The sequence below is a fragment of the Saccopteryx leptura genome, chromosome 5, assembly GCF_036850995.1.
Source record: "Saccopteryx leptura isolate mSacLep1 chromosome 5, mSacLep1_pri_phased_curated, whole genome shotgun sequence".
In the NCBI taxonomy this organism is placed as follows: Eukaryota; Metazoa; Chordata; class Mammalia; order Chiroptera; family Emballonuridae; genus Saccopteryx; species Saccopteryx leptura.
The window spans coordinates 141,941,973-141,954,073 of NC_089507.1; the positions used below are offsets into that span (position 1 = coordinate 141,941,973).

Below are 12,101 nucleotides of genomic sequence, written 5' to 3' on the forward strand. Positions count from 1 at the left end.
ACTGACCCTGAGCAAGAGTGACCAGTTCATGAATGTCAAACGTCTTTACACAGCACTTCTCAAGCTTCCTGCAGTTTCCTCCACTTCTTTATAGCCACTATAAGCTTTACTTTTCCTGGAGGTCTGCTGCTTAACCATTACAAATCCACGTACACCCTACCCCCAAATAAATGAACTTTGTGAAAAACAGATATGTCAAGAAGAGTTTCAAAAAAATTTTTTTTTTACCCTTTGCTATAGACCTGCCCGGGGTTGTACCATCTCTTGACTAAGACCATCTTGTATTTAGAGCAAACCCCATCTATTCAATATATATATCTGCTCATCTAGTGACAGTACAAAGAGACCACAGACTCTTTAATGTAAAACATCTTAAAGAACAGTGATCTTGCTCAACGACACGTAGGTTTTCAACTGGCATGGGGCCTGCCTTCCTATTTAGTGGGTGTTGGTCCGTGTTGCAAATCTGACTCAACTCCATGGCAGACCAAACAGTGGTTTGTTTTTGTTGTTTTTTTCCTGAGTGGTTTTGATGGCGAGGAAAGAAGGGGGAACGGAAAGAAAGGACTGTATGAATGAAAGACGGGTTTCTCATTGACATTTTCACCAAGGACTTTGTGTTCCCGAAGGGCTTCAGGACCGCTTTGGCGCGCCCGCAAACGCAAAGCGCCTTGTACCCTCCGTGCACCCCTGCGCAGACAGCAGACAGCTTGCTTTCCAGCGGCAGGTGCGGTGACCGGCGGCAGCCTCGGGCGGGGCGCAGAATCCAGGTCCGAGCATCACCATCAGGTGAGCCGACAGGTGCAGCGCCCACCTGTTGACGACCGAGAGGAGGGGAAAAAGTCAAAAGGCAAGTTTAGGTTCGGGCCACGTGCGGGTCAGGGTCGAGATTCCAGCGGTTGAATCCCGGGGCCCGCCGGCGGCGGCGCATTTTCCCTCCTGCCTTGCAATCCGCGCAGCGCCGCCTCCCACCGCGGCCCGAGGGACGCTGCTGTACGGGGGGGCCGGCGAGGGAGGCCCGCGACGCCCGCGCTCCGCCAGCCCCTTGGTGTCCCCTGCCGCGTCCGTCGGTGTTCCCCCCCCAGCCCCGCGCGGACCCCCAGCTCGCGAGCCCGCGCGCGCCCGTCCGCGCTCCCGAGCCCGCGGGCCGGTGGTGGCGCGTGCCGACGTCAAATGGCCCGCCCGGCCGCGATTGGCCACCGCCGCCTCACCAGACCACAAGCGCCCGGGCGCGCGGGCGGGCGGTGCTGGCGAAGGCCACGCCCCTCAGGCACGCGGGCTGGACGGTGGGCCGCGCCGGGGGTCATGTGACCCGGGTCCCCCGCGGCCCGCTTTATAAGCCGCGGCGCGCGCGAAGGGCGCCACGGGCCCAACTCCAGGCGGTCCCGGGCCAGGACCCTTGCCCGCCGTCCCCTCCAGGACCTCCTCCGTCGGCGAGCCCGCGGGCGGGCGCCCCTCGGCCAGGTAGGCGGGGCGCCGCAGGGGTCCCGGGGCCGGGACATCCAGCCAGCCAGCTTCGCGGGGGATCTGCGGCCCCGATCCCGTTCCCGACCCCTCCCCGGGAGGGGCTGCGCCCCTGACCCTCGTGGGCATGCGGAGTCTGGGAAAGTTTGGGACCGGATGCGGCGTGGAGGGGGGGCGCGCGCGGGCGAGAACGGAGCGGCTCTGCAGCTGTGCCACCCAGCCCCCCGCCGCCGGGCGCCCGGTCCCCTGGGCTTCGGGGAGGGACCGAGTTTTCCTGGACGTGCCGGCGGTGCAGGAGACCGCAGCGTCCCGCGGGGGGCCTCCCTGCGCGCCTGCCCTGCGCCTCGGACACGAACTTGGTGGTGACCCCGCCTCCCCGACGCCCTGTCCCCTGGCAGGAAAGCCCGTCCTCCTGCGGTGACTGATGCCCAGACTGGACGACCACTTCTGGAGCTGTTCCTGTGCCCAGGGCGCCAGGCTCCGAGGCCACCCGACCTCCTGCGCCCGCGCCGGAGGGCTGGCAGCCAAAGTGGGCGAGATGCTCAGCTCCTCGGTGTCTGGTCCCTCGGTGCTGGCGGCCCGCGGCGCCCCGGTCACTGACCCCGCCCGCAGGGCCCGGGGCCCCGGCGTGGGAGACGGCGGGGGCGGCAGCGGCCACACCACCAGCTGGCACCACCACCTGCTGCAGCGGAGCCTGGTACTCTTCTCCGTTGGGGTCGTGCTTGCCTTGGTGCTCAACCTGCTGCAGGTGCAGAGGAACGTCACCCTGTTCCCCGAGGAGGTGATCGCCACCATCTTCTCCTCCGCCTGGTGGGTGCCCCCCTGTTGTGGGACAGCAGCTGGTGAGTAGAAATCAATAATAATAGTTTTTTTTTAAAAAAATGCCCGTTTGATCAAAAACGGAGGGCAGAAACATTTCAGACTGGGAGAAACATTGATTTGAAAATGGAGCCATCCTGAGGGGGGGGGTGCGTCTCCGCGGCTGGTGTTTGGGGAAGGCGGGGCATAGGGAGGACTCTGGACCCCCAAACGCTGGCTACCAGGCAGTGATGGAGATGAGGGCAGGATATAACCCGGGACCAGCCCTTCCCAGTGCTGCCTGGGCACCGAGGGCTGCGTTTCGGGGCCGCACTGGGCTGTCCCCCGGGGCAGACCGCCCGGATTGGCGGCCTGGGGAACTGGTGAGGAGAGGCCCCGCGCGGCCATTGGCTACGCCTGCAAACACGCTACTCGGCTGGTAACTGAAAACAAACCGTCACGTGGGTGGGCAGAGAGGGGAGTTGCCAGGGAGCTGTCTCCCCACTTCCTCAGGCGGCTGGAAGCCAGGCCCGCTGCACTGCACGAGGGGGAGTGACCCCTGGTGCAGAGTGTGGGCCTCAGTGCCCCTAGCTGGGCACCGAACTCTGAACAGAACGCAGGCCCAGTCACAACTGGGCCCAGGCGGACAGTCCCTTCTTATAGTGGAACTCTTAGTTATATACCTGGCTCGGTAGGAATGTAGAATTGTCCGTGGTCCAAATCACATATGTAGTACCTGTCACACACAGCATCTGCCCATTAACAAGACCTTCCCGCTGCCTCCGCTGTGCCAGCCTGAGCACCCTAGGGTCTGGTGGGCATTCGCACTCCTGAGGACAGCCCAGAGGAGTGCGGGGTGGTGGTGTGGTAGCCCGCACCTCTGGCCTGCTCCCTCTGTTGTCTGTGCTGGTGAGTCCTTGCAGCGTGCTCGGCTACAGCCCAGTGTTACAGATGTAGACACTGACCCACAGGTGTGGCGGCCATGTCCAGGGAACACAGCTAGCAAGTGTCTGGGCCAGTGTTCTTAACTCTGCATGCTCTCCCTGGAGTCTAGTGTGTCCCCTGCCCCCTGGGAACACCCCACCTGCTTTGCAGACTCCCGGAAGACAGCAGGGAGGCGGGAGGCTTGGTGTGCAGGTGTGTTCTAGCCAGGACACATGGGGGCCGGGGGACACTGGTTTCTGAGCAGGGGTAGGATGTTTCCATCTTTGTCCTTAGAGGTCGGGTCCTGCTTCGTTTCTTTAAACCCTTTAACTATACGGCTGTATTGGTAAAAACCTTGTTTGAGAAATAGCACAATAGTTTTTTTTCTTTGACTCAAAAGCTTTATATTAAAAACAAAAGCTTGAGTTTAAGTTTTCTTTGCAATGGAAGGGTCAGGAAATTCCAGGAATACCAGAAACAATTCCTCATACCCTCCGTTTTTTGTGTGTGTGTGTATATGGGGGGTTTTTTTGTTTGTTTGTTTTGTTTTTTTTTTGACCATCAGCCAAGAGTACAGGGAAACATTCCACAGGAAGTTTTCACCTACTTTGCTTAAACTTGGAAAGGCAAAGTTCAGTGACAGTGCAGTAAGTCACAGAGTTCGGGGTTCTATTTTTCAAAGCTCTGAAATGAGAACTTGCTGAAATGGAATATGAAATTGAAACTGAAAATCTCCTTGTTTGCATGTTTGGCTAGTGCCGTGTCTCTTGTTTCTTCGTTCAAGAACCTAAAATGGTCACCTCTTCCAGAGGACAGCATGGGGCAGCTTCTGCCTGACTCTCCCGTGTCCATGCCAGGGTCTTGCATGGAGTCCTGGCATACTGACCTGTCCCCACATGCCTCCCCGGCTCCACCGGCTTCTCCCCTGGAATGCCACATCTTCCCCGTCTCAGTTCTCTTCTCTTTCACGCTTTAAAATCGTGTGTCAGAAAACTTCCTAACTGTTCATATCCCACGAACTCCTCCTCCCCCATCTTCTTGTTACATAACTCTCATTTTACACATGAGGAAACAAACATGAGAGCGGTCCCGTCAGCAGCTGGGAAACGGAGGCCTGGCCTCCGGTGCCTGGTCCACTTCTGCCACAGCCCAGGGCCTGATGGGCTCGTGGGGACAGAAGAGTCTGCTTGTCCTGTCGCAGCGCCGGCTCCTGCGTGGTTTAGTTACTGCCGACACCCCTCGCCTTCTAGTCCAGTGTAAACGTGCCCACCTCAGTGCTGACCTGGGAGGACTATCAGGACTTGTGTCCTGAGTGCTTGTGGAAGCTTACCTCTTCGACATTAAGAGGCAGTCACATAGGTAAAGCAGAGGAAAGCTATTTCTGCAGGCCGATAAGCGGTCGGCACTTGAGGCCCATGTGGCTAAGCCCGTGCTCAACTCACGTCTGTGTTTAAACCAAAGAATGGTGGTTTTGCTTTGAACTTCTCAAAACTGTGATTTTTGTTTGTTTGCTCTCAGGGAGAACAGAACTATACAGTTAGTCTGAATTTCAATATTTACACGATAGCAGATAAATGTAAGAAAAAGAACTGGTTTGCATAATATGTTAACTGCCACACAGAAAGCATGACGTATTAAGCTGTTATTTCTCGTGTGTGTTGTTCATGTCATCCTGACACTGTTCTCTCTTCTTGTCTGACAGCGGTTGTAGGCTTGCTGTACCCCTGCATTGACAGTCACCTGGGGGAGCCCCACAAGTTTAAGAGGGAGTGGGCCAGCGTGATGCGCTGCGTGGCGGTCTTCGTGGGCATCAACCACGCCAGTGCTGTATCCTTCTGGGCTGTGCCGCATCCAGAGCATTCTCTTAGGTTGTGTGTGGTAGCATTTAGGCACTTTGGATGAGTGTGTGCTGTCTGATGGGTTGATGGGACTGTCCTTTTGTGTGTTTTATTCTAAAGTGGCTGCTTAGTTACACTCAGCAGGAGGTGTCAATGTGGTCCTGAGCGTTTCCAGTTTATCTCTGTGGACAGTGGGACTGCCCGAGGCCCAGTGGACTGTTTTCCCTCCTCTGTCAGACAGTATCTCGCCTCCTCAGAGTCTGTTCTATAAATTTCCTTTGCGTTTTGACCTGATGCCCTTACACAGTGAAGACCTGGTTTGTATGACTCAGTGATGACAAGCAGTGACAGGGTCACTTTTTCTGAGGTTCTTCCCAGAGGCTGAGGAGAGGCCTGGCTGTGACCACGACGGTGGTCCCCGAGCCGGTCACAGTGGCATCTTTGAAACAAGATTCTTACCACTAGGTCACTAACCTCTGGTGTCCCCAGGTGGAGCACGTTACATGGAATGTAAGTGGGATTTTAGGACGAGGGTCCATAGTATCCCAGGTCTCAGAAGATGTATGGCTCCTTTCGCACAACTAGATTATATTCTCAGATTTTAGAGAGAGTATTCTTAGAGTTGCCCGTTGTTAAATCTGCTCTCCCTCTGTTTTCATGGGTATCTTGCTTTCACAAGTTCCCTCTGTCACTGGTGACAAGCTGAGCTGTGATGGAAGTCGGCTGTGTCCCCACAGAGCAGTGTGCCCTGTCGAGTGCCCCTGTGCAGATGTGAAGAGCCCCTTGCTCGCGCAGTCCAAGCCACTGATAAAATGAAAGATAAGAACAGGACTGCTGATAACTTCCCAGGAGAGTTGTTTTTTTCTGGTTGAAACGCAAGGATTTCACACAGGGCTTTGCCCAGGAAGCTGAGTTTTTACCCTGTGACTCCAGAGAAGCTTCTGGTCATCTTAATCACGGGTCACTTTGTGTCCAGCAGATCTCTGTGCAGCACCCTGGGCAGCTTTTATGAATGAGAATTGTGTGCATGAGAGGAAAGCCATGTAGGCTCTGGGTTCTTCTGTGCTTTCTCATCTTATTAGAAATTGCTAACGTTTCCTTAACTTCTGCATCACCAGAAATTGGATTTTGCCAATAACGTTCAGCTGTCCTTGACATTAGCAGCCCTGTCTCTGGGCCTCTGGTGGACGTTTGACCGTTCAAGAAGTGGCCTCGGGCTTGGGATCACCGTCGCCTTCCTCGCCACGCTGATCACCCAGTTGCTGGTATACAACGGCGTCTACCAGTAAGCACGCGCCCTCAGGGGTTAGCCCCGTCCGCTGGCCGCTCCTTCAGTCCAGTTAAGAACACCCACTTAGTTGAGATGTTCATGTTTCATCTATATGTGCACGCCATAGACTTAGGCATGAAATTCTCAGAAATGCTGCCTATTACTGACTCGTGTGTTAAAAACGCACTGTCTGCCACTTAACGTAAAGAGAAACCAGTGGCCACTGGCTCTCCTCCCGCAGGTACACGTCCCCGGACTTCCTCTACATCCGCTCCTGGCTACCCTGCATCTTCTTCTCGGGAGGCGTGACAGTTGGGAACATAGGACGACAGCTGGCTATGGTATGTAAGATGGTCACGTTCGCTCCTGACCCCATACTTCCTTAGTTTGCTAGGATCGTTTTACATAACACATTTTCCATTGATTTGACAAATGTCTAGTTGAGACTCAACAGCAACAGTTATTGAGAAAAGCATATATTTAAAAAGGAAATAAAAAAGATACCCAGGTAGTTCTTTGCTAAATTGCAAAGATGCTGAGCTCTGTAACCCATAAGTAGATGTAGGAAGGAGCAGCGTGTGGGGCAGCCCCTTGAGGCACAGGTCCGGACAGCGGCTCCTCAAAAGTCCAGCTACTAGAGTCACTGCCCAGAAGATGCTTCTCTGTGGCCCCTGCATCCCTGTCCCTTGTTCCTTCTCAGTCCTCTTACAATGCCTGTCTGTCCTTGCCTAGGTATCTTCCCCTTACACAGAAGCATAGTCAGTCCTCACCTAACACTCTCGACATGTCCTGCGACTTGAGCCACAGGACATAGGATGATTCCAGTTTGACCACAGGCTAACCAATACAAACAGGGGTTAGGGTCCTATCTTATCAGTGCTATAATGAGGGTTCTTGAAGGTCAGCTGTCGCTACTGTGGGGACCGCAGTGGACAAAGCTGCACATGGGCTTTGCTTCAGTGATGGTTTGAGTGGCCATCTTTGTGGCCATTAGCCAGTGTGTCTGAAAGAAGTCACAAGTCTGTGGCATCATCTTATAGAATTTGCATCTGTGGCTATTTGTAGCCTTGAAGTCTTTTCTCAGGAAAGGTGAGGCTTTCCAGCTGCCGTGGCCGTGAAGGGTCTCTGCCTCCCAGGGCCCCAGGTCACCGGGTTGCAGTTTGTCCCTGGCTGAGGACGGAATTCACTTTCCTGTCTGTGACTGACCCAGTTCTGCCGCTAACGGTCATGATGGCAGCGCGGTTACTGTGCCAGCTGGCTGTGCACGGGACACTCTCCTACGTTTGTTAGCTGACTTAGGCCTCAGCACCAGGGACCGTTCTTACCATTTTCAAGGTGGGGAGATGGATGCTTGGAAGGTTGATAACCGGCCCTAGTGGGTGCAGAGAGGGTTGGGACTGTGCTTGTCATGAGTATGCCCTACAGCCTCCTGAGGGACAGCACATACCTGTCATTCATCCTGTAAGCAGGTGTTTGGAGTTTGCTCCGTTGTCCTGGGCTGGCTGCATGGTCCATGCCCTCTCGCTACTGGAAAACTGCTCTCAGGTGGAACTAATGGAGAGTGTATGCAGACTTGTACCCTGGTTGGTGTACCCTGGCTGCTCGTCTGTGCTCCCGCTCTAATGCCAGACCTGACTGGTCCCTGCACACGTGGCTACAAGTGCTGGTCCCTCTGTGTGTCAGCACTTTGTGAGACAGACTCGTGTCTGGGCTGTGCTGAGGGTTGCTACTCAAGTTCTCTGTTGATGTTTGCTCAGGACTGTCCTCTTCCTGTATAATATCTGTGATGCCTTCAGATGACCAGTTCTTCAAGGGGTGTGTCCCCAGCGCAGAGGTTGCCTCCATAAGTCCTGGATGATGGCACACCTCCTGTTCCCAGGAAGAGGTTTACCTTTGTAGATAAGACGCATCATGGTTGGCTCCTTCACCACACAGCATGATTGCTTAAGTGGGGGGCAGTAGAAAGGTGCTGGATTATTGGCCAGTCCCTCAGCTGTCCCCCAGCAGCTTTGTAACCTCAGGAAGATCACTCGCTCTTGGAATGTGCTCCTCCCTCAGTGAAGCAGAATTTCCTGCAGGGCTGGAGAGCCGTAACCACTGCAGGGTCTGCTCAGGTGTGGGAGGGTCGGCCCAGGATGTAGATGGAGAGGGGTTTCCACTGTACAGCTCTGCTGGCTGAGGCATCATGGGCTAGGGGCACCAGGAAGGTCACCGGGGCCGGGTGCTTGTCTTCTGCCTGCATTCACCCCATCCCTGTCTCTGTCACCCCATCCCTGTCTCTCTCACCCCATCTCTGTCTCTGTCACCCCATCCCTGTCTCTGTCACCGCATCCCTGTCTCTGTCACCCCATCTCCAGCTTCATCTCTGGCTTCCCGTCTCCGTCACCTTGTCTCTGGCTTCATCCCCCTCTCCCCATCTCCAGCACCCCGTCTTTGTCACCTGTCATCGTCACCCGTCTCCGTCACCCTATCTTCGTCACCCCGTCTCCATCACCTCACCCCATCCAGGCCTTCTTCCTCTCCATCCTCTCACCTCCCAGGGCCCCTCCCTGCCAGCTAGTCCACGTGCTCTGATGCTCATCTTGTTGCTCTTTCTGCCTGCACTCTAGGGTGTCCCTGAGAAGCCACACAGTGACTGAGTCCTCTGCCCACTGCTCCTGAAGGACAGCCAGGTGTGGAACAAGACCCTTGGGCTTCGGACTCTGAAGGAGATGGTCCTCCCCTGTGGTCTGCTTGGATTGGGCTGACAAGGGACCGCTGGGGAAACTCACCATGTAGATTAGCAGGTGGACAGGGGAAGGACCCGCCTGGAAACGCCATCTCCACTGCCCTCACGTCTGCACCTGCCCCACAGACCCCGGGCCCCCCTGGGGCAGGTGGGCAGTTTCTGAGTGTTCAGTGCCGTTTATGTCATAAAAAGCAAGCTGCCATATTTCAAAGCCTTGAACTAAAGCCCAAGTCCCAGCTCTTCACTGTGGGTCCTGCCCACGGGGGAGAGCTTTACTGTTGGTGCTTACCACAGGCGAGTGTGATAAGATATGAATGATATTTATCCAAAAGGTCTTTAAAAATAGGGTTGTGTTTAAAAAAGAAAAGAAAATAAGAAAAGTAAACAGTAACTGGGATGAACGTAGCGGTTGCCACACGGGGCCCATCGTGCTCGTGCAGCCACACGTGTGTGTCTCAGAGCGCTGCTGGGCTCCATGCAGCGGCGGGGCTTGAAGCAGACAATCTCCCCAAGGGCTGAGGGCGGCAAAAGGTCAGCTCCACTGCAACATGGTTACAAGTTTTGTCTGCCCTGCACTTCCGTCTTTGTGAGCCAGACTTGTTTCTCGAAACTCCGGCAGAGAGGTGACTATGTTTTCCACGGCCCTATAACAATCTGCAATCTGTGATTGCCTTGTAAAAAGGAGTGTGACGTTACTGCATTGAGCACTTGGTGTCTCTAATCCCAAGGGTGTTGGTGAGCACAAAAATATATTCACTGAATGGCATAGGCCACATCAGACCCAGTTTGGGTCGTTAACTTCAAGTGCAATGTGTACGAAAACCAATCTGAGCCTTGTATTCTCTTACATATTTATTGTTTGTTTGTTTTTTAACATCTGAGATGTTAAAGAGAGGGTTCCCCATCCATTTCATTCCTGCATGGAGGAAGAATTCAGCAATAATTTCTTTCAGGTTTGAAGTGACTGTCTTGTGTCATGCCTTCCACTGAGCCGTAGTCCTTTGAAATACTCCAGTTTGGTGGGTTTTAGTAAACATGTAATTTTTTTTTTTTTACTTACAAATTTATCTTTCTCTGTATTTTGAAATTTAAATGTTTTTGGTTTAAATTGTATGGAAGCGGCTTAATTCTTGAAAGACTCCTTGGGTGTGAGCGGGGCTGTCAGTGGACTGGCTGACGGGCCCGCCTGCAACGTAGACAGAGCTCGCGGATTCTCCCGATGAGCCTTGTTGTGGTGGTTTTGTTGTTTTGGGGGGGGGGATCTCTCCAAGTAAGTTTTAAGTTCCTGTGGCCAATTCATTTTAGAGGACTTTTGTTGAAAGGAAAATGGGATCATTCTGAACTTTGCAATGACACTTCGTGGCATTTTCTGAAGGTGAACGGTTAGAACGCGGAGATAACTTTCTGTGGAGGTGTCAGCATTCTGAGAATCCAGGAGCCGCTAGTTGAAAGCAGTCATCGAATCCTTCAATACAGGTGATGACGAACAGACAAGTATTTTTTTTTCTCTTCAACGGGAAGTAAATCTATCTGCTAGAAATAATATAGCCCCCCCCAAAAAAAAAGGTGAATCTGAAGACTTCCTTTGCCAATGTACTCCATAGCAAGTGTACGCACCAGAGTGTGCCCCCGAGTCTGCAGAGATGTAAACAAACGTGAACGGTTTCCACTACACCAAGTGCAGCAGCCGGCAAGATTCACATTCACACTAAGTTTCCAGAGCTGTGTTTCTTTTTGGCGTTCATTTAATTTAATTTAATTTTTTAATTTCTATTAAAGGTTAAAAAACAACCTTTGTCTTGATGGTCTTTTCTTTCAAAGGTGGGGGTGTGTCAGCATTTGGAATGGAAATAATTTGGTAGCTCCTCCAACTCCAGCTTCCACACAAACTCTCGGGGGAAAACACCGCACAAGGATGTTGTTTCCTTGTGGTCGGAGCCACGTTTCACCTCCCTCCTGTCCTGTCCTCTCCCACCAGGCATGCTGCCCTCTGCCCTCTGTCCTGGAGTGAGAGGCCCGTTCTGCCTGGTCTAGGTGGGCGTTTGGGGGCCTCCGGGCTCCCAGGAAATGGGCCGGACACCAGGATGGAGGAGCCCCCAGCGAGGTGTGCTCCCTCTGGAGACCTGCTGGATAGGAAGTTGCACCAGATGGCTGGAGGTGTCCTCTTCACCATCAGGCAGGCCGCTTTCTAAATCTGGTCGCTGCCCAGGTCTAGGGGTGCCTCCTCTGCTGGATGCGGGGTTCACGGTCTTGGGGAAGAGTGAGGTGGCCTCAGAGGTCCTTGTGGCAGGGGTCAGGCAGACCGTGCCAAGCTGGGACAAGTGTCTGTGAGGAAAGCAAGCAGCTGATAAGGGAGAAGGGGGTGTAGTGACGTTTCATTCATTTTTAAACAGGAACTGCTGCCTTGAGCAAAGCAGCCTGAGAAGCCTTACTGCGGGGCTTGGGAGCATCATCCCTGATTTTGTTATGGACCTTACCCGACCTTGGGGCCCCAGGACTCCCCGAGGGTTGCTCCAGGAAGCATTTAGGAATCTCCCTGTCCTGTGCTTTTGACCTGCCCCTGGCTGTGAGTGACAGGAAGCTTCCCAGAAAGAGGGATCTGTGGGGGAAGTGGGAGGGGGCAGAGAGAGAGACCTGGCCCATATGGGACTGGGGTCCACTGCCCTGTTGATGCCACCGGGATTGTGTATGTGTGGAGGTGGCAGATTGCCCAGAAAGTAATCATGTTGCCCCTCAGAACCGAAAAGCTGCTGTGGGCTCCCCCAACACCCAGGCTGCGTTTAACACAAGTCTTACAAAATGCCTTAGAAGTTGTGAAACAACATTCCAATGACAACCCGCAGGGACAAAGCACTGCCTCACACTCAGCCCAATGCATTTCACAACCACGGGTCCCTCCCACCTGTCACACAAAGGGAAGGTGACCAGAACACCCCTTGTCACGGGTGCGGATTCTGAAGATTTGGGCTGAGATTAATGCCATACGTGTGCATCTACGTGAGCATCTAACCGAGCCATGCCTATTTAGAACTCATCCAAATTCGTGTTTTAGAATAAAGTTGGGGGTAGAATGTTTCCT

General features: G+C 53.9%; 1 protein-coding gene across 1 annotated transcript; it reads left to right on the forward strand.

Moving 5' to 3' along the window:
- The first annotated feature begins 1,282 nt into the window (after positions 1-1,282).
- Positions 1,283-10,813, forward strand: INSIG1 (insulin induced gene 1). Its single transcript, XM_066385535.1, has 6 exons — positions 1,283-1,464; positions 1,863-2,306; positions 4,889-5,013; positions 6,143-6,309; positions 6,536-6,635; positions 8,904-10,813. The coding sequence occupies exons 2-6, from the start codon at positions 1,889-1,891 to the stop codon at positions 8,931-8,933; spliced, it is 840 nt and encodes a 279-aa protein (XP_066241632.1). The 5' UTR covers positions 1,283-1,464; positions 1,863-1,888; the 3' UTR covers positions 8,934-10,813.
- The last annotated feature ends 1,288 nt before the right edge of the window (positions 10,814-12,101 follow it).